We start from the raw sequence: 27,033 nt of genomic DNA, 5'->3' as shown, positions 1-27,033 counted from the left end.
TTTAACAGTAGCCTACTTTATCATAACTGTATTTTATTTAACTTTTTTTTTTCAAACAAATGCCTACTCAGCTTTATTATAATTGAACTTTAACTTTATTATAATGGTACTTTATTAACTTTTTTTATAACTGTGTGTAATTTAATTTTTATCATAATAGTACTTTATGTAACTTTATTGTGACAGTAGTTTATTTAATAGTTTAGTATTTAAGTAGTTTACAGGGGATATGAGAATATTGAGGTAATTATCATGTATCATACAGATATATATAAGATATATTATTTATAGTCCTTATCGTTCAGCCCAGAGTGAGACAGTTAATACATATGTAATATACCATGAGTGACAGGTAACAGTGAGATGGCAGTGTTGGACTCCGTCATGTGTGTTTGAACCTTTTGTCTCTGTGGGCGTGGATGAGCCGCTGTGGGCTGTGTGGTGGGAGCACACAGGGACAGACACACAGACATACAGACAGTAAGGTAACCAGGCAGACAGACAGACACCCTGAAAGACAGACAGACAGGTCCAACGTCACAGCCCTGGGGGCTGGAGCTGGGGCTCGGTGAGGGTTGGGACGGAGCTGCTGCTGCTGCCCGGACCCAGTTGCAGAGGAAGGTAGAGGAGAGGCGGGTCATGGACATCCATGCATGGCTCCGTCCTTTCACAGTAACGTTATCAAAGCGGACGGATATTGACTGAAGCGTTGGTGTCGATGCAATGAAGCCCAGCCAGGTTCTTGTGTGAGCACCTGAGCACACGACAGGAGGCCTCTGACAGTTTACTGGTAAGACAGCTTTTTATATTCCAGCTAACGTTACTGAGTGCAGCTAGCATGCTAACCTGCTCTGACGCTATGATACAGCAGATACCTATTACTGGCCTTTGGGGCTCTGTGGAAAGGTATTCATGCTAACATGACTATGTAACCTAAATATTACCCCCCTGTCACACCTGCACACCAGGCTGTTAGCTCTGTGTTCAGGTATTTTATGGTTTGTTAGCAGAGTGACGGGAGGAAAGTTAGCTAGCGTTAGCTAACGTAAACAGTAGCGACAGTTGACAGCCGTTGCACAACAAACTGCAAACACTGTCACATTTAAGGTTTGTCTCAAGAGCTAGTGAAGCTAGGCACTGTTCAGGCTGCTCGTGTGAAGCCGTGTGTTTAAATATGTGTCTCCTGTCATGTCAGTGATGTGTGAAACGGTTAGCTTTGGTGATTATTACAACGGGAAAGACTGCTCCACTAATCTGACACAAGAAGCAGGTTAGCAGCTCTCTGCCTCCAAGCTGCTGCTGTGTCATGGTACTGTTAGCTGTCTAATGTTATCTGCCGGTGTTAGCTAGTTGTGAGCTAACAACACCAGCAACATTATTTTATTTAGCTTGGGCCGGTGCTGCAGGGGATGCGTCCAGTTAGCTAGCTAGGTGCTAACCGCCCATAAGCTGTGGTCGTATATAAGGAGCTGCAGTGTGAACCTCATCAGTGTGACTGTCAACACGGTGAAGGAGTGTCTGAAGGAGGTCCCTCACCTTCACTGTAACCTGGAGCAAAACAGGCTCCAAGATGTCACTGATAAACATGACAGTTGTTTATACAACAGGAGGTGGATTTACAGCACCACAGGCTGCAGAAGCGCTCAGATCTTAAAGCAGAAGTGGTAATATCACAGTGTAGGAATACTCTGATACAAGTCAGAGGCCCTGCATTCAAAATGTACTTAAATGGACAGTTCAGACTTTCTGTAGCAGGGTTATATGAGGTCATTATCCATAGTCAGTGTAGTACAAACAGTAGATGTCAGTCAGCACCTCCCCAGTTTGAAGAAGCAGGTGGAGTCTGACACAGAAGCTAAGCAATGTACTGCTGTGGACAGGGTCAGCAACAAAACATATTTTACCCCCTAAACAAAGCCCCGCCTAAGAAAATCAATATCCATGTAAGTGTATGCTATAGTGAGAGTATGTTCACCGCCTCACCTTGCTGTCAGACAGCCTGTTTCAATGGGGAAGACTCTTTATGTTAACAGCTTCACCTCACCATCACATTTTGGCCGCTTGTATCCGCAATCTCATTCTTTCGCTCACTAACCAGAGCTCATGACCACAGGTGAGGGTTGGGATGCAGGTGGACCAATAAATTGAAGGCTTCGCCTTCGGGCGACGCCCGGGTGTCTGGGCTCAGCCTTAGACAAAGGGTTAGGAGCTCGGACATCCAGAGGGAGCTCAGAGTAGAGCCGCTGCTCCTTTGTGTTGAAAGGGGTCAGTTGAGGTGGTTTGGGCATCTGATCAGGATCCTCCTGGGCACCTCCCACTGGAGGTGTTTCGGGCATGTCCCACTGGTAGGAGGCCCCGGGGCAGACCCAGAACACACTGGAGGGATTATATATCTCATCTGGCCTGGGAACGCCCCAGGATCCTCCAGGAGGAGCTGGAAAGCGTTGCTGAGGAGAGGGACGTCTGAGGTGCCCACTGCCCCTGCGACCCGGCCCCAGATAAGCAGATAAAAATGGATGGATGGATGGATGGATGGATGGATGAATGGATGGACCTCCCCATCTGTGCTCTCATCAAAGCCCCCAGGCTCCACTGACAAAACAGTCAGTACATTTCCATGCACAGTTAGCTTGAGCTACAGTCCCAGCTGGACGAGGACATCTAACTGGCCTACTGTCCTTGTCCCAGTATACAAGCACGGGAGGGGAATCCATTTATTGAGCCAAGTATGTGCGACTCCTCTACGATAGGTGGAGATATGCCCCCTTTCAGCTTGTTAGTATTGGACCTTTTTCCTGTTGACCTATTACGTCACAGACCAAACAATGGACAAACAAGTTAGCTACGATTAGCTAGCAGCTAACTGGTACCATGGTGGACAACTTTACAGCTCTGTACATTTGGTACGGCTGTAGATTTCACCATATTGTTACTGACTTCTTCTTCTTCTTCTTGTTTATTTTTTGAGAATAAACTATAATTGAATAGATCTTTGCTTTCCACCAGGATGGAAATTTGTCTTCAGCCCACCAAAACACAGGAAACACACATGATAATAAACAGATGAGTAGCTAATAAAAGGGTCATTAGAAAATCTGTACACATTGAATCAGCTCATGTCAGTGTCTGTTTCTAGTTTCAACCCATCAGTCACTTTCCTGAGTTTAAAATACTGATGGTGTTTAAGATGAAAGACTTTTGAATACTTTTTTTGTTGTAGTTTTGTTATTTGCCAGCCACTTTTCATTCCTTCCAGTCAGATCTACTCTGGCAGAATGCATGCTGTGATCAGGTCACGTTTTGAGTCTCTTGTTATTGGCCCACTGGGTCATGACACCGATGTAAGGTCTGGGACGCTTCAGCCAGGAGTGATTTTGTTTCTGTACCTGGCGTAGAATTTGCAAAAATCATACAAGGTGCTGAGACTGGTTGCTTCCAGGGGGGCAGGTTTATTTTAGCAGTAAGACAATAGGCTGCAGTTTACAGTGATTTCAAATCCTCAGGGCAGAGTCTCCTACGGGTGTGTTTGTGAAATCCTGCACCTGCCAGTACCCCTGAAGCTCCATACCAGAACCAACCTGTTACCTGTGCTTATGTCAAAGTCAAGCCACACCCGCCCTGCGACCTGAGCTGCACTTGTGATTAAACCCCCCCAGGCTCCAGTCTCTCACATGAAGCTGGTTCTCCGTTCTTGAATTGGACGTCTCTTTGACTGGATGGTGAAAACATTCAATCACTGCCAGGTTAGGAAACATGTTAGCATGCTCCTTCCACCACCATCAAACCTCCAAAGGATCCTCCTTGGGTGTCTTGAACTCCATGTAAGCTGCCACCTCATCCTCGGGTGGTGACCAATGTGACCACTGGGTCAAAGGTTACACTTGTGTCAAAATATTACACGTATACTGTGCATCTTTTTGCTGTGTTTTTTTCTGAAAAATATAAAATATATTTTTATTCATACCCGCTGCCCGCCCCCACGTAGTTCATTTTTACCCGTAATTTATATATAAATATTTTTACCCTTTACACAGCTTTTTGCGGGTTAACTGTTGGGTACTTGACCCAATGCAGGTGTCTGCTTTGGTCTCTCATGTGTGATTCGTTACATAAACCCTGCAGTAAAACTTAAATGTTGAGTTTTATTTTTGACTTGATCCCACAGAGGTGTTGATTAATTTCTGGGGCTCTTATTTATGGTGGTGTTGTTTTGGTTAGCTTTGGTTAGAGAGTTCCACCTTAATTTACATATATGATGGGGACACCTGCCAATACCATACAATCTACTACAAAAGGAAAACTCACTGCTACACTCATCAGCTGTATTGTTCTCTGGCTCTGAAACATCTTATGGTACAATCATCCAGCATGAGTTATGATGCTGATGAATTCTCTTGCATAAAATGCTTGGTTTCTCAGATAGATTTTCGTGACACCTCCCATCCCTCCCATACACACACACGCAAACACACACTTGAATGTGACCCTTGTCAGAATTTGTTGAGTTTACTGGTTGCTTCACAACCCTTTACTCAAAGGGTATTAATCATATTCCTCCACAAGAGAATTCCAGTCAGTGTCTTTTATAAACATATTTGAATAGGATGTTGATATTCATATTTTAATACCTGGTGTACGTTATGTCGAGATAAAGATAAACTCAGAGGCATCAGAAGCAGTAGTGTCGGCTATAGAGAACCAGTTCTAGTTTGCAACTAGGGTTGCAATGGTATGAGATTTTCATGGTTAGATTATCTCAGCAAATATCTTGGTATCACAGAATTAATGTTATTATCAGTCAGAATGACCCTTGAGCCCGGTTCAGACCAAAGGGTGGCGACGAGACAAAACTGTTTTGGGAAATTGCAGAGAAAAGTGTCAGCGGTGTGAACTGGGAAGTCTGAGCTCGACTCAAGTCGGCTGATGGTGTCACCTGACACTCAGCTGGTCAAATTGCCGATGGCTGGTTTTAAAGCACGTCATCTGTTTTAACAGCCAATCAGCTTGTAGTGAAGTCCGCTGGTCAAATCAAAATGACTGCAGAGAGTTGTTGACTAGAGATGATACGCCGTCTCATGGTGGTCACTACCTGTCAACGTTACAGATCAGAAGCACAGAGAGTTGTTGACTAGAGATGATGCGCCGTCTCATGGTGGTGACTTCTGTCGACGTTACAGATCAGAAGCACAGAGAGTTGTTGACTAGAGATGATACGCAGTCTCATGGCGGTCACTTCCTGTCAACGTTACAGATCAGAAGCACAGAGAGTTGTTGACTAGAGATGATACGCAGTCTCATGGCGGTCACTTCCTGTCAACGTTACAGATCAGAAGCACAGAGAGTTGTTGACTAGAGATGATACGCCATCTCATGGTGGTCACTTCCTGTCAACCTGCAGCTTTTTACAACATTGCAGAATAGTGCATTACAAGTAGTCACCTGTTTCAGCTCGTCTCATTGCAAATCTTTGGTCTGAACTGGGCTTTAGAGGAATGAAAACAGGAGGTTTACTGTTGGTTGATCAAATGTTTTATTACTATAACTGAAACTTGAAACCATTTTGTTCATGGAAGTTTGTGTAAAAAGTCTCCCCTTTGAAAATAAGTCAAACAAAAGGGAGATCCTCCGTCCAGTTGCCTTTTTTTTTTTTCAATATCGTAGATGAGCAAATGTACATGGTCTGATAACAGTCAGTTATTATATCACAGGATACCTTGAAAGCGGTATATTGCTGCCACCCTAGTTGCAGCTGGTGTCAGATTTTATTTTCGTTAAAAAGCTTTCTGTTCCACTTATCAGGTCTTTGAAGCTAAGTTTGGACTTATCTGACCTGTTATGTAAAGGTCGACACGTCACGTGTGTGGTGTTTACAATATGGCAGATCAGAGTTAGTCCTCTAAAGTATGGCTACACTTTGCAAATGACAGCAGCGGTAAAATGAATTGTCATCACTGTGCAGTTATGATTTTGGTTCAGTTGCTAAGAGTTCATGTAACATGGCAAAGCATTTAAAAAAATCTCAATTTAATGGCAGTAGTTTTGACTGAGAGCAGAGCTCCACCCTGCCTCACGCTATCTTTCACTACAACGTGGTGTAAGAGTGGAAATCTGAAGTGTTGAGTCAGCGGACAGCCCTTTGTCCACAGGGAAAAGATGGATTACCTGCATTATCCTCTGTTTTATTATGTAAAAAGTAACATTTACCTTGATTATCTCATCTGCTTTGAACGCACACTGATCAATTTCAAAGAAAATGTTGGTTTCTTAACCTGACGTCATGTGATCATTGAGTGAAGAAGCTGTGTTAAATTTGTGTCTAGTAACATCTTGCAAACTGGAAACTATTGATAACCTCAAACTGAAGATTTTTTCCAAAGTTTTATCTGGCCCTGAATAAAGTTCACATATGACAGGCTTAATGTTAATGTTTTGGTGTGGCTTTAATGTTTTCAGGACTGATGGCTCCAGAGTGACATGCCATGGCTTTAATGATCCCCCCGGTGAAGCTCAAATGGCTGGAGCACCTAAACAGCTCATGGATCACGGAGGACAGCGAGTCCATCGCCACACGGGAGGGAGTCTCGGTGCTCTACTCAAAGCTGCTGGCCAACAAAGAGGCTGTGCTGCTGCCCCAGCAGGTGCTGTGTCTGAAGGGCCCCCAGCTTCCTGACTTTGAGCGTGAATCCCTCTCCAGCGATGAGCAGGAGCACTACCTGGACGCTCTGCTCAGCAGCCAGCTGGCCTTGGCCAAGATGGTCTGCTCTGACTCTCCCTTCGCTGCTGCCCTGCGCAAACGCGTGCTGGTGCTCCAGCGCATCTTTTATGCACTTTCCAACAAGTACCACGACAAGGGGAAGGTCAAGCAGCAGCAGCACTCTCCAGAGAACAACTCGGGCTCTGCTGATCTGCACTCTGTCAGCGAGCGGCCGCGCTCCAGCACCGACGCGCTCATCGAGATGGGTGTTCGCACTGGCCTCAGCCTTCTGTTTGCTCTGCTGCGGCAGAGCTGGATGATGCCTCCTCCACCTAGCCCCGGTGGAAGTCCTGGGGGCAACATAAACTTGTGTAATGATGTCATTCACACAGCCATTGATGTGGTCAGCTCCCTGCCACCTCTCTCCCTGGCCAACGAGAGCAAGATCCCGCCGATGGGCCTGGACTGCCTGGCCCAGGTCACCACTTTCCTGAAGGGGGTGACCATGCCAAACTCTGGGGCGGATATTTTAGGGCGGCGACTCGCCTCAGAGCTGCTGCTAGGGCTGGCCTCACAGAGGGGCTCCCTGCGCTACCTGCTGGAGTGGATTGAGATGGCCTTGGCTGCATCAGCCGTGGTCAGTGCCATGGAGGAGAACAAGGTGCTACAGAACCAAGAAGGGCTCATCGGATATGACTGTTTCATGAACATCCTCATGCAGATGAGACGCTCTCTGGTAAGTCAACTTTAACTATGACACTGGCAGGTTGGAAGTTTATTTAGTGGTTTAATAAGTCAAAGCAGAAGGCAGCAAATGTTACGTGCTGACACAGTCGACAGATTTTCATTACTCTGAGCTGTCAGATGGGCTTTAAAATGTCATGCTCCTTCTATTGGATATTATTATTAGTATTATTTATCCAGCCAGTTATTTTTGTTTGGTTGGAAACCTGGAAACAGGAGATGCAAAAAATGTTATATAAATGGTTGTTTTTGGTTCATATTAGATTTAACAGTTCACGGGTAATGTTACAAGGGTCTGTTGCAAGCAGGGTGTCTGCAGCTCCTTAAAAAGTCTTAAATTCAATTTGATAAATATTTAAAACCTATCAAATAGTCTTAAATTTGAATTTGTGAGGTCTAAATTGGCACAAACATTTTATCTAATTTAATTTATCCATATTTAAATTTCTTTTTGTCAAAATGAGTCGAGCTCCTCTGTGTGAAAGTCACATGTCTGTTGTTACAAATCTTTAAACCTACCACTGAACCTTATACACCTTTTTACACAGAGATGATGCTAAAGAGATGCTTTTAAGTCCCTTCTTTATGCCGCCTTTGCATTTTTACACAGACTCAAGCGATGGCGGCATCGTGTTGCTCCAGTGTGTTATTTTAGACAGCATGTTGGCATAGCGGAATGAAAAGAGGTGTGACGGGCGTGATCTGTAACACAACAGTGTTGCCCTCTTGGGTGACATATAACATAGGCGTCGGCAGCTCTTTATAAATAATAACAATTGCATAACGTATCAATAACGATCATATACCGCCTCTGTTATGTGGTGGCTGATCTCGTCCTCTACTCGGAGGGTAAGGAGCTCCCAGACCTCACTGTTTTCCAAATTTTGTCGGCCTTTTTTAGCTGCTGTTCTTCTCAGTTCATTGCTGCCCATTATCCCGTCCTGCTGGCTTTCCCTTTTATACAGACATCGTTTTGGTGCTGTTACTACCTGATGCTGGTTTAAAGGCCACACAACTCTGTCCCCCAACTCTGTGATCGTACCTTCTATACAGAAGGATGAGGCGGCATGACGGCTGCCTAGAAGAGGCCATGCAAAAACCAATAACCTAATGCACCATATTCTTACATAAAACCTTCCTCTGCACGGAACCATGTTACTGACCTTTATACTTAACCTGCAATGCTTGAATAAGAAAAAGAGGATTTGTCCAAAAATCTGGGTTAAATTATGTTAAAAATTAGGGATGCACCGGATATTCGGTAACCGAATATATAATCGGCCGAATATTGCAAAAAAACACACATTCGGTATTCGGTACTCGGTATTAGGCCCAGTGTTTAATTTTATTCAGCTTCGGCTTCGGCCACAAATTTTCATTTCGGTGCATCCCTAATAAAAATTACCTTAAATAGGTATTAAATAGTATTAAATTTAAGTGTCTGATACCTGTAAACCCCCTGGTTACAAGCCCCCCCCCCCAATAAACACTGATCTGTGTGTGTGTGTGTGTGTGATTGTCTCAGGGCTCCTCAGCAGATCGCAGCCAGTGGAGAGAACCCACACGGACCTCTGATGGCTTGTGCTCATTGTACGAGGCAGCACTCTGTCTTTTTGAAGAGGTAAGAAATCTTTACAGTACTTTACTTTCAGCACATTGTATCAGTGTACTGATACTCAAAAATGTGTTGTGCTTATTTTTTCTTTACGTTAAAGGAGAAGGAGTACATGTAATTTAAACAAGGTTCACAGTATTTTTAGTGGAAAAAATCAGACACAAGTGATTATTATCATTTAATGATTATTATGTTCTTTAATTGTGCGTTTCTTCCAGGTATGTCGTATGGCATCAGACTACTCTCGCACCTGTGTCAGCCCGGACAGCATACAGACCGGCGAGGCCCCCGTGGTGTCTGAAAGCTGCGAGGTGTACGTGTGGGGCAGTAACAGCAGCCACCAGCTCGTGGAGGGTACGCAGGAGAAGATCCTGCAGCCCAAGTTGGCCGCCAGCTTCGCCGATGCACAGACAGTAAGAGACATGAGTTCACGTGTTTCCTGTAGAGCTGTATGTCTGCACATGTTGAGAGAGGAAACATCTGTTATCCTGTAATCATCAGGCGAAGTGGACAGACTGTTTCTAAAGGAATTTTCCTGGTCTTGGCCAATGGGTTGTTGATATTTAAAGGCAGTTAAAGCATTAATTATAGTGAGTAGCATAAAAAAAATAGGCGTTAAATAGACATGGTGACATAATGCGTTCAAATTCAGATTTCACTGGTTCTCCCACAGGGAAACCGCAGCTGTAGATCAAAGTAATGTGACATACCGTATATGTTAGATAGATAGATAGATAGATAGATAGATGGCCTGAGAGACTTGTGCTCTTCAAGATGGCGGAGCAGTGCAGCATATAGACATGTTTCCATAAACGTCTTTTTATCATTAGAAAAGCTGTAATGAAACTGCAAAATTCAATAAAACTTCCTCAATTGTGCAAAAAAACTTTTAATTCAACTCACATGACTAATCAGCTGTTTCCGCTGTCAGTGTCTTCCTGGATATTTCATAATGACAGAGTATGTCTTCGTTTCCGGATATACCGTGAAACATGGCCAACATGACTGAGACTGGAAAGAGCAACTGAAACAAATTCCTGAGAACGTCTTTACGTTTTTCTGCCATTTTTCATTAAATGCCAACGGAAGAAGAAAAATGCCTTCTGGCTTAGAACAACAACAACATGTTCAAGATGGCGGCAGGTGCAGCTGCGACGCCAGCTCCACCTCGCCTCGCCTTGCTTCACCCTGCCCTCCCTTGCTTCACCCTGCCCTGCCTTGCTTCACCTTGCCCTGCCTTGCTTCACCCTGCCCTGCCTTGCTTCACCCTGCCCTGCCTTGCTTCACCTTGCCCTCCCTTGCTCCACCTTGCCCTGCCTTGCTTCACCTTGCCCTGCCTTGCTTCACCCTGCCCTCCCTTGCTTCACCTTGTCCTGCCTTGCTTCACCTTGTCCTGCCTTGCTTCGCCTTGCCCTGCCTTGCTTCACCCTGCCCTCCCTTGCTCCACCCTGCCCTGCCTTGCTTCACCCTGCCCTGCCTTGCTTCGCCTTGCCTCATCTCGCCCCGTTGAAAAGAAGAGCGTTAATTTGTGAGGCCAGTGTATTTTTTTTAAGTTATTTCCAATAGGAGCGCTGTGTATTTACATTCTGCTACAAAAACCAGCAGCGTGACGAGGCACTGAGCGTCTGTTCTGCACCGAGCGCTGCATATTTGGTGTTTTTTCTCACTGAGAGTTGAAAAATTTTCAATTTTGGGAGACACGCTGTCCAAGTCACTGTTGCTTTTTACCCAGCTGTCCAACCACAGTGGAGGAGGGGCAGGACAAATAACCTACAACAAAGACCAACCGTCACATCTTACATGACGGAGCAGAAATGTGTTAATGTACTGTAGCATGTATGTCAAAATCTCATGAAGCCAAGTAGAGCAGTTCTTTGTGTTTGAGTCGGATCACCAGGGATTAATAATGACATTTAAATTTAATTGAAATGTTTTTGCTAAAGGAGTGTGTGTTAAAGTACATGGGATTTATTTTATTTTTGTTATTTTACCACGGTATTTATTCAGATATTGAGAATCGGTATTAACTGCTAAACATCTGGTATCGTAACATGCCGAAGTTCTTATGATGTCCTGTAGCATCACTGCAAAGTATTTTGTCATGAAGGCAATACAATATCTCAGTCACTCACTGACCGCTGAGTCAGCCCACAGTCACACATCTTCTCCTGTTTCTCTGCAGATTGAGGCGGGTCAGTACTGCACTTTCGTCATCTCCTCTGATGGCTCTGTTCGGGCCTGCGGGAAGGGCAGCTATGGCCGCCTGGGCCTCGGGGACTCCAACAACCAATCAACGCTCAAGAAGCTGACCTTTGAACCCCACCGTGCCATCAAGAAGGTGTCGTCATCCAAGGGCTCAGATGGCCACACGCTGGCCTTCACCACGGAGGGCGAGGTGTTCAGCTGGGGTGACGGTGATTACGGCAAACTGGGTCACGGGAACAGCTCAACACAAAAATACCCCAAACTGATCCAGGGGCCGCTGCAGGGGAAGGTAGGGCTTCACCCAATACAACCGGACACAACCTGGGATTTATTTTAGTTTCAAGATGCACATTTAGATTTGTGTTCTTTTATATCCAGTAATAAATTCAGTGCAGCAGTGAGCAGAGCTCTTCTGTTCCCCAACTTCCTTTGGTAAAACATTCTCGCACCAGGAACTGTGATGGAGTGTAATATAGCTGTTCTCCTGTGTCTCATATTTTAAAAACAGACAATAGTCGTCTTTTAGTTTGTGCATTCAGCGTCATTAATGAAGTATGAAAATGTGTTTGTCGTTTGTTCTGTGTCAGGTGGTGGTGTGTGTGTCTGCTGGATACAGACACAGTGCTGCAGTCAGTGAGGATGGAGAGCTGTACACATGGGGTGAAGGAGATTTTGGCCGATTAGGTAAGTTGCTGATGCAATTATCTTCTACCCTAAACTGAAAAGGATCTCTTAATGAACACCTGCACTTTAGATAGACCCGAGCATGACTGTGCTGATCATCTGTTTGGGCCTTCAGAGTTTCCATAGAACAATGATCACTCCACAAAGAGAAGTGTTAACAGATTGAAAAGTTTAATCTGATGAGTAATCGTGTAGTGTGTTTCACATTTCAGTGTAATGTACCGCTTCACAGAACCACCAAGGATTAATTTTTAAACCTGATTAAGTCATACTTGAACTTTAAATCATGTTCCACCAAACTTTAAAACTATCTAAGATTAAATTTAAACCTCACTTTAAATATCAGTTGAGTTTTTACTCTGCACCTACATTAAGTTTATTTCTGTTGCACCAAAGCATTAAACTCCATTTTAAACTGCAGTCCTGTATTAACTTAAAACCTTAAACTTAAAGGGAGATTTAACTTTTTAAGTGGCTGCCTTTTTGAGATGGATTGAGCAAATTAACCAAGTTCCTTTAAGAGAGTTGAGACAGACTCAACCCAGCTGAGATTATGATGCTGCTGAATTTCTTGATTCTTCTTTATCTGTTAAAACTGTCTCCCTGTTGCTGCCAGTCTGTCTTTTTTTCCTGTGCTGTTGCCCCTTTTTATTATCACAAGGCCATATTGCTTGTACAGCCACACAGCTAGCTAGCAAACAATATCATGGTTTGTTAAGGAATACAGAGCAGCTGAAAGTTAACAGTACCTAAACTCTGATCAGAACTAATCTTAGATTAAAAAAGTCTTTGATACAGTTTGTTTTTAGTTTCTGATAACTTTCAGTCAGTTGTGTGTTAGTTTGGAAGTTGACTGGTTTTGATTCAGCCAGACAGCTTTGTTATTTTACAGTATGTGTCACCTTCAGATCCTGAGTCATAGCTGGGACAGCTTTCACTTTAAAAACAGTGTCTCTTGGCCGGCCTTTTGAATTTGGAGTTGGGACATGATCTTCTCTGAAACTGTGGCTTTTTACACTTCAAATCAAAACAAGTGGTGTGAAGTTCACTGATGCTGGAAACTACAAACACAGCTAATCAGCCTGATTACCTTCTACACATGTAAAACAACACATTCTCTCACACACAGTACGATTACGATATTCTTCATGTGATTGAGAAACACTTCAGTGTTCATTTTGTCTGTGCTGCAGGCTATAAATGTTCTTTGTGACTGTGATGGGTCTGATAGCAGAGGAGCTCTTGCACAGTTGAACAGATTGTGCTTCAGTATGAATACTGCCTGTTGACTCCTCCATCTTTGTCAAACTCATCACACTGTTCAAGGCTGATTTAGTATCAAAAGATAGATATATTGCCAAGACAGTTTTATATGTGTAGTTAGAAGTAACAAATTAGCCTCAGACAGAGTTAGTCAATTAGGTCAGCACAGCACACACACAGACATACACACAAAAATCATGTTGCATTTATTCTGACAGATATAGTGGTTGCAATATGAGTCATGATTTTAATGGGAATGGTAATTTTTGCTTTTAACTTTAACAGAAAAAAAATTAGGATGATCATGACACAAAAAAAATTACCTTCTCACTTTGCCTACAAGTGAATAGATTAACGAAACTATGGTAAAAGTGGATCCCATATGTATGTCAGTCACAGCCACATGAAATGAATTGATCCCTGAAAAGACACCTGGCCTCCCAACCAGCTAAAAAATAATGTAGTGGAATGTCTCCCAATTTGTTAACGCATACCCTTGTTACACATCCCTTCTTCACAATGTAAAATAGTTGAAGAAAACTTCCACACTGTTTAAAAAAGCACATTGTTGTTCATCATCAGAGGAAATGTTTGTAGATTTTGTGTCACACTCTGCTCCTTATGGTTGATAATTTCTGTGTGCTAACAACCCTACCTTTTTCATTGTTTGGGATCGCAGGTCACGGTGACAGCAACAGCCGGAACATTCCTACCCTGGTTAAAGACATCAGCAACGTGGGAGAGGTGTCATGTGGTAGCTCCCATACCATCGCACTGTCAAAGGATGGACGCACTGTGTGGTCCTTTGGAGGAGGGGACAACGGTGAGGAGACACTTCACCATGACCTGACCTTCACCTGTGTTGTTAAACATCTGTCTTGAATATTTTATTGTGGAAATAATTAGTAAATAGAAACACAAGTCTTTTAAACTGCATTTTGAATCTGAGCCTTTTTCAGAGTGTGCACACTTCTAGTGTGTGTGGTAAATACTTGCAGTTTTGTATTTAGTCTAAATTTAAACTATATTTGAGAATGTATAAAATATTTTTTTCTTGTGTTTAATTGTATTTGGTTTTCAGAATGTCAAATCATTGCACATCATTAGAATATAAGCTCATAGAGTCTAAAGAGAAACCATGTGTTGTCCTGCAGGGAAACTAGGTCATGGTGATACTAATCGAGTCTACAAGCCAAAAGTAGTGGAGGCCCTGCAAGGGATGTTCATCAGGAAAGTGTGTGCAGGAAGCCAGTCGTCTCTCGCCTTAACCTCCACCGGACAGGTAGGACATCACCCCGGCGTCGTTCACCAAGACAGAATAAAAGCTGTGGTTTGTTGAGGAAAAGTGGAGGCTTGAGGTTCTGGAATATTTGGTCCGGAGAGGGAATTTCATACAGATGTTTATGCATTCCTAACGACAGCTGGTTGGATTTTGACAGAGATATATTTTGAGTTTAGGACTTGTTATGTAACACAGCTCTTCTTTCGTGGCTTTGCTCCTCACTGTTTTCTCATCAAGACATTTTTTTTGTCAAGGCAAAGGACCAAAGTAAAATTCTTTGCCACGTTAATATCAGAAGTCATCTGCTGATGTTGATTCATGTCTCTTGTCTTTAGGTGTATGCATGGGGCTGTGGTGCTTGCCTGGGATGTGGGTCCTCTGAGGCCACAGCGCTCAGACCCAAACTCATTGAGGAGCTGGCTACCACCAGGGTGGTGGACATCTCCATAGGGGATAGTCACTGCCTGGCTCTGTCACATGGTGGGCGTCTCCTCCTCCTTCGTGTTCTTGCCTTCTCCTGACCTGTCTTTGAAAAGCTTATCTGTAAATAGTTGACTGTGAACAGCTGCTGCTGCAGAGACGGAAACACATTTGCATGCTGTCAGGGATCAGCGCTCAGCGTCCGCGGCCTCTGTCACTCAGTCTGACTGTTATTTTGCTGGCACAATAAGATTTGGTGTTTGTTTAACATGTGACAGAAACTGTTGCAAGTAGCATGATGTAACAGCAAATACATGGAGCATATTTGTTTTAGCTAATACTTAACTTCAGCTCCATGTTAAATTAGGACAGAGTCTGCCTCATTATTATTCAGCGTGATGTGTGGTGTGAAAAATAATCAAAGCCACATCTAATCTTGTTTTACTTTTCTCATACTCAACCATCATCTAGACAATGAAGTGTACGCATGGGGCAACAACTCCATGGGCCAGTGTGGTCAGGGGAACTCCACAGGGCCGATCACGAAGCCCAAGAAGGTCGTCGGGCTGGACGGAGTCGCTATTCAGCAGATCTCAGCCGGCACGTCCCACAGCCTGGCGTGGACCGCTCTGCCCAGAGACAGGTCAGCCACCATCAGAGTGAACACACTGACTATAGTGAAGGCAGTATGTTCATAACCTGGGGAGGGGGAGGGGGCTGCTGATGTCACAACACCCCTGGACTTCTGTTCCTCATAGGGATTACATAATATAGGTGAAAGGTCAGTCACTGTGCGGTATACAGCAGTTTTTAACTGTCTTTGTTAAAAGGTAACTCAGTAAGACATCATGCTGTCTGTGTACTGACTCGTCATACAGACACACTATGCTATTTTGGTTCAGAGAAAAGGTGACGACAGGTGGAGTATTAATACGCCCAGTTATTCTCATACGGTCAGACTCAGATCAACCAGGCAGCTTTTTATGCCTTCGCCCCAGCGATAGCTGCGGACGGAAGCATTATGTTTCTTGCTAATGAACATGATATCTCAAGAACACCTTCTTCAAATTTGGCACAAATGTCCACATGAACTCAACAATGAGCCCATTACTTTTTGATGGTCAAAGGTCAAGGTCACTGTGACCTCGTCTGTCTCATTCTCGTGAGCGCAATATCTCAAGAACACCGTGAGATAATTCTTCAAACTTGGCATAAATATAAACTTGAACTTAATGATGAATTGATTACGTTTTGATGGCCAAATGTCAAAGATCAAGGTTGCTGTGACCTTGCGTCCATCTCATTCTCCTGAATGCAATATCTAGTTTGACACTAACGTCCACTTGGACTCAACAATTAACTGATTAGCTTGCGATGGTCATATTTCAAAGGACATGTCTATGTGGCGTCACCTGTCTCATTCTTGTGAACGCAATATCTCAAGAACACCTCAATGTAATTTCTTCAAATTTGGCACAAATGTTCACTTTCCTCAACAAGAAACTGATTGGATTTCGGTGTCAAAGGTTAAGGTCACTGTAACCTTGCATCGGTCTTATTCTCACAAACACGATATCTCAAGAACACCATGAGGGAATTTCTTTGAGAAAATTTGAAAAAAATAAACTGATTATAATGTTTTGGTTGAAGATCAAAGGTCAAGGTCACTGTGACCTCATCTGTCTCATTCTTGTAAATGTGGTATCTCAAGAATACCTTGAAGCCTTTTTTAACTTTGGCACAAACATTCACTTGGATTTGATTAACTGATTTGATTTTGGTGGTCAAAGGTCAAAGTCACTGTGACATGTCTGTCTCAATTTTATAATATATATCTCAAGAACACCTTGAGGGAATTTCTTTAAATTTGACACAAATGTCCACTTGGACTGAAGAATAAACTGATCAGAATTTTGTGGTTGAAGGTCAAAGATCAGTGTGAACTAAAAAAACATGTTTTTGGCCATAACTCAAGAATTCAAACACTAATTATGACAAAACTTCAAACACGTCTAACAGGATAAATTAATGAAGTGATGACATTTTATATCCAAAAGGTCAAAGGTCAGCTTCACTGTGACATTATGGTCTGCATAAAACTCTTTCCTGTCCATTTCTCTAGCGAGAGAGAATTATTTCCTCTCACGCAGGCGCTGAACGTACGTGTTGGTTTGCTGATGGCTGTAGTTTTTGCGGTGTGTTCATGTGCAACTTTTTGGCTGAGACAGAAGCAGGGAACCTTCATCACTGCTAGTTCTCTGGAGTTGGTTTGGTGTGTCGGGGCTGTAAGACTAAAACAATTAATAGAAAATCTGTGTTACAAACTGGAGGTGTGGGGTTTGAAAAAAATAACCATTTCAAAGGAAAAGACTTCTGAGTTGCATTATGGGAATTGTAGGATCCAGCATTTTTGAGCTTGATAGTACGGACTCATGTCAGGATATCTCGGCTCAGCTGCTCTGATTCTTTATAAAATTTATCCTTTGTGAGTCTCCTAACTTTGTGACAGTGCTGTATTAAATCTCTGGGAGATTGTTTTATCGGCCAACTGATGAGTTTATTGGTACAGTCCATGACAGAGGGGAAGAGATCGTTCTTTATTCCCATGATGGTGTGAAGGTACATTCACTTCAAGCGAATAATCCCATTTATTAGAAACTGTAAATGCTTCAATGCACAAGTGAACTGTTTTATAAAGAAATGGATTTAGGCAAAAGCAGCAGTGTGACCCTCCAGAGTTCTCTTCTAAAAAGGTTTTATGTCCAGTTCAGTCAGTGTTTTTTAGTCTCTTCCAGCCTCTTTACCCTTCCACTCCAGCAGCTGTGAAGCACCAGAGCACTTGCTAATATTTACTCTCTTTGGCCCTCCAGGCAAGTGGTGGCTTGGCACCGGCCCTACTGTGTCGACCTCGAAGAAAGTACCTTCTCACACTTGCGCTCCTTCCTCGAGCGCTACTGTGACGGCATCAACAGTGAAGTTCCTCCTCTCCCGTTCCCCTCATCCAGGTAAACACACACAGCCTGCAGGCTGCCATCATTGCTTTTTCTCCTCACCTGTGGATTTCTGGCACTGACAGATGACTTGTTGTAACAGCTGATACGCCTTCTTTCCTTTTGATTGTAGATTGGTGTCAGATTATAAATATGCCCTTGGTATATGCTGATGGTTATAACTGTGTTTGCAGGGAGCATCATAACTTCCTAAAGCTGTGCCTTCGGCTCTTGTCCAATCATCTGGCTCTGGCCCTTGCTGGGGGCGTGGCCACCAGTATCTTAGGTCGTCAGGCCAGGCCCCTGAGGAACCTGCTCTTCAGACTGATGGACTCCTCTGTGCCAGATGAGATTCAGGAGGTGAGACAAAAGCTGTCAGCAGCAAAGTAATAGCTTCTAAAGCAGCTCTTAACCCCAGGCTAACAAAGTCTTCACTGTGGCACAATCCCGACACGTTCTGAGTAGACTAACCCAGACTTTAGCCCAGGGCTCGCTGACCCTGCTTCAGAGCAGCCTTAGCCTGAGACTAAAGGTTGACTGTATGAAACAGGGCTAAGTAAACAATAGAGGCTTGACAATCCATCAATCTGGATCAATATAACAATTCAATTATCAACAATCCAGTATCGTGGATGCAAAGCGAAAATATTGATTCATATCATCATCTTTAGATTACTCCTTTATTTTGAAATTCTTTGTCACAGTCAAACAGCAGCAGGCAGTCGGCAAGTAGCCTAGACAAAGACGAAGAGAATAACGTTTTTTACTCAGGAATAAATCAGCATTGTGGAAATATTTTATGATTTTGAAGAAAATACAGGTCAGCAGACAAAGTATATGCCATATGTAAACAATGCTATTATCAGATAAAACACAATCTGGAAATCCATCGGTAAAAAAAAGAAGAAAAAAAAAAAATTCTTCCTTTACCTCTGGAGGCACAGCCCGCAGTTTTTCGACTAATGTGAGTGCAGAGGCCTCGGCGATCGCTCATGCCCTTCACTTCCGGCGGTGCTGCCAGGGAATCGCTGTGTTGTTTACAAATACTTCGGGTAGAAAACCAGCAGTTTAGCTATATATCACATTTTTCACNGCCCTGAACTTCCGGTGGTGCCCCCAAGGAATCGCCGTGTTGTTTACAAATACTTCGGGTAGAAAACCAGCAGAGTTTAGCTATATATCACATTTTTCACGTCACTATATCACTGTGCAGACTAATCTGATGTTTGTAAAGTCTATAAACACAATGATTGAACAAACGTTACTATTTCTGTGTGCACGTTTTGTAATTAATAACATGGTTATCGTAGATTAGCTGGGCTAACCGTTAGCTGTTAAGGTTAGCCGTTAGCTGTGTCTGTAATAACCATAGACTTTATAAAAATAAGGTAATAACTCAATAAACGGTCCGTGAATAAAATATCTTTTCCAGCGGATATCTTAGTTACNTTTCACGTTGATGAGACAGCATTTTGGGTGGAGCGGTCGCTATGGACGTGGAGCTTGCTGTTTCTGTAGGTACACATTTCCTGGGGACACCTGCACGTCTCGGCCACGCCCCCTCCATTGTGATTGGCTAAAGCGCAGCAATGTAAATGTAAATTGCAGAATCTGTCTTGAGAGATTAGATAAAACATGACATACCTGCCTGGCCAAGCATCTTGCTCCACTAACTTCTTGTAGCAACGTTAGCTGCTCTGTTTCAACAATATTGGGCTGAAAAAACATGCATGCAGGCTGAAATTTATCTTTGCTGTTCTGTCAGGAGACGCAGACTTAAACTAGCAGCAAGTAAGAAAAAGTATAAATAGTACATGTAATTTATTAAACTGTAAGTAGAGGAAACCTCTGCTAGCCGCTAGGCTAATCTATGCAATGTAGACATGCTTAAGCTAATGAAGGGTGAGAGTTGTTTTGTCTGTGAACCTTGGCAATTATTACTGAGCTGAATCTTAAATATTTGTTAACTGATGTTGCTGTTAGTCCATGTTTTATGGCTGTTGGAAGTTTACAGTCAAGTTTTAGGAAAAAGATGATGGTTTGGGTTAAAGTGAAAAGATTTCTTTCAGAAAGGTCTCTCTGACAGAAAGGTCTCTCTGACAGAAAGCCCTGAAGGTTAACTGATCCATGTGCTGTTTAATGTGTGTTAGTGGAGTTAGTTTAAAGTCAACTTAACTGCTCTTATTATTTATGTGTTGTTTTTGTATTTTATGGCCAAAAAACAAAAAAGAAAGCTGCTGCAGCTTCTTCTGTAACTGTGTTAAATGATCAGATGATATCATTTCATATTGGTCGCAGGCTCCTAAATCACATTGAATTGGAATCGGATGGTGGAAGACTTTGTGATTTCGTTATAATATCATATTGTGATGAAACTAGTGATTTACACTCCTGGTAAACAGTTGAATTTTTGAATGTTTAAATGAGTCACATAATCCAACTGACATTTAACTAGAGTCAGTAGAGGTGCAGTGTGAATGTGTCGCCCTGGGCTCAGGTCGTCCCTGGTTAACAATGTGTGTGTGAAAAGGAGAGTCAGCCCAAGGTCAGGGTTAAGGATCGCCCGGGGCTAAAAGGGTGCAGCTTAAAAAACCTGACAGACAGGAACGTACAATAAAATGTTTCAGGCAAACTGTGACACTGTGAAGAAACATTAAATGTTAAAGATTAACGTCGCTGGACTGACAGTGTTATAAATGACAAGTGTAAGTTTTGAAAAGATTCACTTAAAAAGATTCTTGGCTTCTGTTATTTTATGATTAAACAGTTAATTATTTGGTCTAAAAAATATCGAAATTAGTGAAAAATTTCCATCACATTTCGCTAAAGCCCAAAGTGACATCCTCAGATGTCTCTCTTTCTTTTTTTTTTTAACGTTACTTTAACCCCTGGTGTTTTTTTTTATGCCTCCGCGCCAGCAATAGCCAAGGCTGGAGGCATTATATATTCGGTTTGTCCCGTTCTCGTGAAGGCAGTTGTCAAAGGTCAGGGTCACTCTGACCTTGCGTCGGTCCCATTCTCGTGAACACAATATCTTAAGAAGGCCTTGATGGAATTTCTTGAAATTTGGCACAAACGTCCACATAGATTCTAGTTTATTGTTTATGTTATGTTGATTTGAATGTTCCCTTTCCCTGTATGTATTTATTTTTTTGAGAAGCACTTTGTAGCCTTAAGAAAAGTGCTATACAAATAAATGTTATAGTGTCGGATGTTCAACTGGTAAAGCAAGTTCACCTTATTGTTCATGTCTCTGTATTTTAACAGAGTCAAACTCAGCTCTTTGTTTACTAAAAATCCTGAGTTATTTTCCTTGAAATATCTGTTTAATAAATAATTAAATTTTTACTGTGAAGCGTCACTCCTTTGCTGTTCTGTTTGTAGAAACACGTCTTGTAATCAGTGCGGAGTTGGACTGATTTATTTGTACTTTTTATTCTATGTTGCCTTGAAAAACATTGTGTTCATGGTCTTCTTGTTTTACTATCATCAGGGACATTGCGACAGTAATTTCTCACAATGTCTACAAGTTCTGAATTTGTTGCATCACCTGAAGCAGTGATGCTGTCTGTGTGTGTATTTGTGTGTGTGTTTGTCCCATCAGGCGGTGATTGACACTCTGTCTGTGGGGGCGACCATGTTGCTGCCTCCGCTGAGAGAGAGGATGGAGCTCCTCCACTCGTTGCTGCCTCAGGGCCCTGACAGATGGGAGAGTCTCTCCAAAGGACAGGTACCCTCTGCCTCCTAACACACACATACACACATACAGCTGCCCTACTGCTTTCAGAAATGTGGCTGTAAAATCAACAGTTTTTAGCTTTTTTGGTTTATTTACCTGTAACAATGAACTTCTGATAAACAGGACCCAATGTCAGCTGATGCAGGACGGTGAACAGTTCAGTTAAAGTGTGGTTTCCCATTTCAGGATGTGATTTTGTGATAATAGGTGGAGACATACGCTGAGAACTGAGCCTTTAATATAAGCACTGTTGTATACATGTGTGTAGTAGGTGAAGCTTTTTTAGATCCCATTAATCTCAGCGGTACCCATTAAAATCACGTTACAGATATACATTAATGTACCCGAGGTTTGTGTAGGTCAGATGGATGATGAATGCAGCTTTTACGCTGTGAGCTTCTGGGTTAATGGGTCACTTTGTTTGGTTGGTCGGCTGTGTGGGTGGAGTAAAAGCCTGTGGTCGATTCTTTGGAGTGGTCTCTTATAGCCACAAAGTTTTGACCCAGAAACCTCAAGAAGAGCACGCTTCATCTTCAACAAGTCCATCTGTGTTTCCAAGTTTCATTCCTACTCAGCAGTCCACCATCAAAATGTCATAAGAATTATCCGCTCTGGGAACTGTTTGAAATGTTTATTTTTGTGGACTTCTAAAACCAGAGTTGCAGAGAGATGAAGCTTCGGATTATTTTAATCAAACTCTAATTAATTGTTTGAGATTTTGGGAAATTAACTTATGCACTGTCTTCCCGGAGTTGGATTAGAAGAAAGATCAATACCGCTCTCATGCTTGTATGATAGAAATTAGGCTACAGCTAGCAGCCAGTTAGCTTAGCATAGCATAAAGACTGGAAGGACGGTAGATAGATAGTAGAATAGTAATAATAGAATATGAGTGAACAGATTAGCAGATGATTTGTGCTGAGCAAGATTTAACAGAAGTATTTAGCACTTGGACATCAGGGGGAGATATCAAGGGACATCTGAGCGGCAGCAAGATACATCCCCCCATCGAGTCCAGACACTGGTGGTAGTGGTGACTCATGACTCTGAGGCTGCTGACTTCGAGACTGATGGCTGCTGAGGATGATGAATCCGTGAAAACTGGGTGGTGATGGGGAGGTGAAGGGTGCACACAACTGCAGCAAGAGAGAAGTATGTCAGAGAAAGAACCATATTTGAAATGAGGAGCAATAAGATGATTGGCTGACAGAGAAAGTGTGTCGCTGTGCTATTTGTTGATTGTGAATCAGCTGAAGAACAGCTGATGAGGTGATTGACAGACACAGACAATGACACCTAGAGATAGAGAGTGAGCATGTGTGCAAGTAGTGAATGTCAGGGTGAGAAAGAAACATACAGCCTGAGCATAACAAGTAGCGTCATCCTGACTGAACTTTCACCAGAGCTTCAGAAGTTAAAGGGGTTTGAGTTGACTCCACACAGTTCTCAACATGGAGGTGGCTGAGCTGGCAGCTAGCAGATAACGGTGCTAACTCCATAACAGTGCTGACAGAGTTAAAAGTGTTAACCAGGGGAAATCAGAGGATGGGCGCTACGCTTCAGTGACTCAGGGTTTGAAGTTCTCCGGCACAGTGCCGGATTTCCGGCGCAGGAATATTTTTTTCTTGTGAATATTTTATCATCTTGCCGTAGCAACATTTAACCAGTCGTTTTAAAGCAAAGCATAGTGATAGTTCCAACTACCAATGGTGTATCACATTACTCAAGGTAAACAAGGAGTTCTAGCCAATCAGAGGCAGAGTAGGGCGGGCCTTAAGTTTTCACAGTCTCTCATTCAGTCACGCCACGGACACATTGGACAGGGAACCGAAGCGCAGCGCCCAGCAGCGGAGGCAGTTTTCAATCGGTGCCCATGTTAACCTATCTGACTGTCCACACAGGCTGCTGAGCAGAGCGGAGCACCCGCGGAGGCTCGCACACTGCAGCGCTTCAGTTCGGCGCCTGGTCTATTTTTCACGCGAGCCGCGAGCGCTTCTGTCAAGCTGGATAGAGTGGATCTTACCAAACAGGAAGTTGGACACAGAAAAATCCGGCCAATTTTCAAAAGAAAATAAATTTAAAAAATAAAAGCCTGTTTAATTATGATGTTGCTTGAGAGAGAGAGAGAGAGAGAGAGAGAGACCACTGTATCTGTACACAGCAGAAAGTGGTTGCTGTTCTGAATGTCACAGAACCACAGGAAAGAGGCAGTACAGTTAGCAGCTCTAGCCTTATATTCAGTGCTCAGATAGAAGAGTGATATCTATGTTCTCATCTGAGTCATGCCAAGAAAGTGAATAAACATATTTCCATAATGTCAGACTTCTTAAACAGCATTAACTGCTTTTCATCTGTGAAACATTTCATGTGCAGAAATGTGGCGTTAACTCAACAAATGAAATCATCTATAATTGCTTTTGTTTTATGAAATAAAGGAAAGCAAGGTAAAGGCAGGAGTGTATTCATGAGTTGCTGTGATAACCTCAGCTGAGGACATCTTTTCTCACTGGTCAAACTTGTTGACTGTCCGAACGTTGGCCTTATTTTCCCAATTACTGAATTACAGATAAGCATCTGTTGACTGACCTGCTGCTGCCCTCAGTATGAACCTCACAGTGAACAAGTTTGATATCATGTCCTGTTACTGTGCTGTGTTTGTTAAGGTCAGCAGTCTTATTGAAACCTGTGTGTTTGTGTTTATCAGAGGATGCAGCTGGACATCATCCTGACCAGTCTGCAGGACCACACCCACGTGGCCTCGCTCCTGGGTTACAGCTCTCCTGCTGACGGCCCCGAGGTTCTGACCTCCGGCCAGGGCTTCACAGCCTCGCCGGACCCCACGTACAGCGCCACAGCCGGCCACCCTGACACCCACCTGGCTGAGATCCTGATGAAGACGCTGCTCAGGAATCTGGGCTTTTATACTGTAAGTAGATGTTTGGTTGAGCTCCAACAGAGAGTGCAGAGTTTGCTCTTATTGATTTCAGTGTGTTTGTGTGTGTTGTGTGTGGGTGTGTGTTACTCAGTGACAAACCATTATTGGCGGGGTTATTATGATCTATTCAGGACTGACAAAGGCAGACATTAGTCAGGAAGGAAGTCATCAGTGAAGTCAACTTAAAAAGCATCGTTGTTACACCCGAGCATCTCTCCATCTCCCTCCCTGCTCTCAGTGTTGGAGGCAGAGCATGACTCATGTTTAATCCTTTGTTATTATCACCTGCTGCCTTTTTTCCTGGCACAGCAGCGACTCGTTCCTGTGCCTCGTTCTCTAAAGACGGCTTTTTATTGATTGTACCACACACACACATACACAGACACAGGCTGTATGCTCAAGTGTGTGTGATTATGCAGGCCTTAGCAATGAATGATGATTAGACTGCAGCCCTCTCTGCATTTGACTCACTCCTTTTGTGTTCATTGCCTCTCGCTGTATTTTTCCTTTTGCTCCTCTTACTCATTTTCTTCATCTGCAGAGCTCTGTCTTTTTGTTTTGGGAAAAAACATCTTGATAAAGAAACATAATTCAACAAAAACCAGTAATGAAATTTGGGTCTTCTAAATTTAACCATACTGAGAATCCAGATCACAAAAGCAGTGGGTGGAACAAAGTAATGATTCTGTGTTACTCATAAGAAACAATGTCAGATTCACCCTCTGTAATTAGGACACGCTCGTCATGTGTGGGAGAACATGTTAACTCGTTCCAGGTGTGAAAAATAATCTAAAAAACATATTTAGACAGATGAACCAGCTTCAGGAGAAACTAAAACATTTGAATATCGTTTTGAAAAAGTGTTGCGGAATCTGCCCATGAACGTGATTAGGTCTAAAGACCTTCACACACCGGGGGCGGGTTTTTTTTTTTTTTTTTTCCTCCTTGTGAAAAATTTGCACATTAATACATTTTTTATTTCTCTGTGCCGACCAAAGGCATCATGTCCTCAGACTGTCCGTCTGTCCCTCTCTTGTAAACATAATATCAAGAACACCTTGAGTGAAACTTCTTCAAATTTAGCACAAACATTCACTTAGACTTGAGGATGAACTGATCAGATTTTGGTGATCAAGGGTCAAAGGTCAAGTTCACCGTGGCCTTGCATCCATCTCATTCTCGTGAACGCAATTTCTTTAGAACAGCTTGAGAGAGTTCCTTCAAATTTGGCTCAAACATCCTCTTGGACTGAAGAATGAACTGATTAGAATTAGGTCGTCAAAGGTCAAGATCACTGCGACCTTGTCTGTCTTGTTTTTGTGAATGCGATATGTGAACGCAATTTCTTTAGAACACCATGAGGGAGTTCCTTCAAATTTGACACATTCACTTGGACTCAACAATGAACTGATTGGATTTTATTGGTCAAAGGTCAAGGTCAGTGTGACCTCATCTGTCTCATTCTTGCGAGTATGATTTCTCAACAATACCTTGAGGGAACACCTTTGAATTTGGCACAAACATTCACTTAGACTGAAGAATAAACTGATTCAGATTTGGTGGTTGGAGCTCAGAGGTCACTTTGACCTTACAGAAACACGTTTTTGGCCATAACTTGAGAATTCATATGCTAAATTCTGACAGGATTAAATAATGAAGTGATGACATTTTATATCCAAAAGACGGAGGTCAACTTCACTGAACTGATTAGATTTTGGTGGCCAAAGGTCAAGGTCACTATGACCTTTTCTGTCTCATTTTTGTGAATGCGATATCTCAGCATCACATTTGGCACAAACGTCCACTTGGACTAAAGAATAAAGTGATAAGAATTTTGTGGTTGAAGGTCAAAGGTCAGTGTGACCGACTGGTGGGCGGAGTCATACAACCACAGGGTGGACTGGTGGGCGGAGTCATACAACCATGGGGTGGACTGGTGGGCGGAGTCATACAACCATGGGATGGACTGGTGGGTGGAGTCATACACCCACAGGGTGGACTGGTGGGTGGAGTCATACAACCATGGGATGGACTGGTGGGTGGAGTCATACACCCACAGGGTGGACTGGTGGGCGGAGTCATACAACCATGGGGTGGACTGGTGGGTGGAGTCATACAACCACAGGGTGGTGATTCTAGTTTAACAAGTGTTGCAACTGTCACAAATTCGCATTGCTGTTGGTATGAATTGTTTTGATGCAGAGTATTAACAAACCTCACGGACTGCATTTTTTCATCTGCGTAATATTGCGAAAATTAGGCCTATCCTGACCCGAAAAGATGCAGAAAAATTGGTCCACGCTTTTGTTACCTCTAGGCTGGATTACTGTAACTCGCTATTATCAGGTAGCTCTAGTAAGTCCTTAAAAACTCTCCAGCTAATTCAGAATGCAGCAGCACGTGTACTAACAGGAACTAAGAAACGAGATCATATTTCTCCTGTTTTAGCTTCTCTGCACTGG

At 43.0% G+C, this 27,033-nt stretch overlaps 1 protein-coding gene across 7 annotated transcripts in view; it reads left to right on the top strand.

The window, feature by feature from the left end:
- The first annotated feature begins 501 nt into the window (after positions 1-501).
- herc1 (HECT and RLD domain containing E3 ubiquitin protein ligase family member 1) overlaps positions 502-27,033 on the top strand; it is an 83,636-nt gene continuing 57,104 nt past the window's right edge. For all 7 annotated transcript variants that reach the window (XM_050074747.1, XM_050073993.1, XM_050033580.1 and 4 more), the window contains exons 1-14: positions 502-790; positions 6,454-7,430; positions 8,964-9,059; positions 9,272-9,466; positions 11,236-11,547; positions 11,846-11,942; positions 13,885-14,028; positions 14,360-14,487; positions 14,823-14,967; positions 15,379-15,550; positions 17,778-17,912; positions 18,092-18,257; positions 21,502-21,627; positions 24,341-24,562. In XM_050074747.1, the coding sequence (XP_049930704.1) occupies positions 6,480-7,430; positions 8,964-9,059; positions 9,272-9,466; positions 11,236-11,547; positions 11,846-11,942; positions 13,885-14,028; positions 14,360-14,487; positions 14,823-14,967; positions 15,379-15,550; positions 17,778-17,912; positions 18,092-18,257; positions 21,502-21,627; positions 24,341-24,562 (2,889 nt within the window). In that variant the 5' untranslated portion in view covers positions 502-790; positions 6,454-6,479. The remainder of the gene's footprint in view (positions 791-6,453; positions 7,431-8,963; positions 9,060-9,271; positions 9,467-11,235; positions 11,548-11,845; positions 11,943-13,884; positions 14,029-14,359; positions 14,488-14,822; positions 14,968-15,378; positions 15,551-17,777; positions 17,913-18,091; positions 18,258-21,501; positions 21,628-24,340; positions 24,563-27,033) is intronic.

Source organism: Epinephelus moara, chromosome 1 (genome assembly GCF_006386435.1).
Source record: "Epinephelus moara isolate mb chromosome 1, YSFRI_EMoa_1.0, whole genome shotgun sequence".
NCBI lineage: Eukaryota > Metazoa > Chordata > Actinopteri > Perciformes > Serranidae > Epinephelus > Epinephelus moara.
This window is presented reverse-complemented; position numbering and strand designations above follow the sequence as displayed.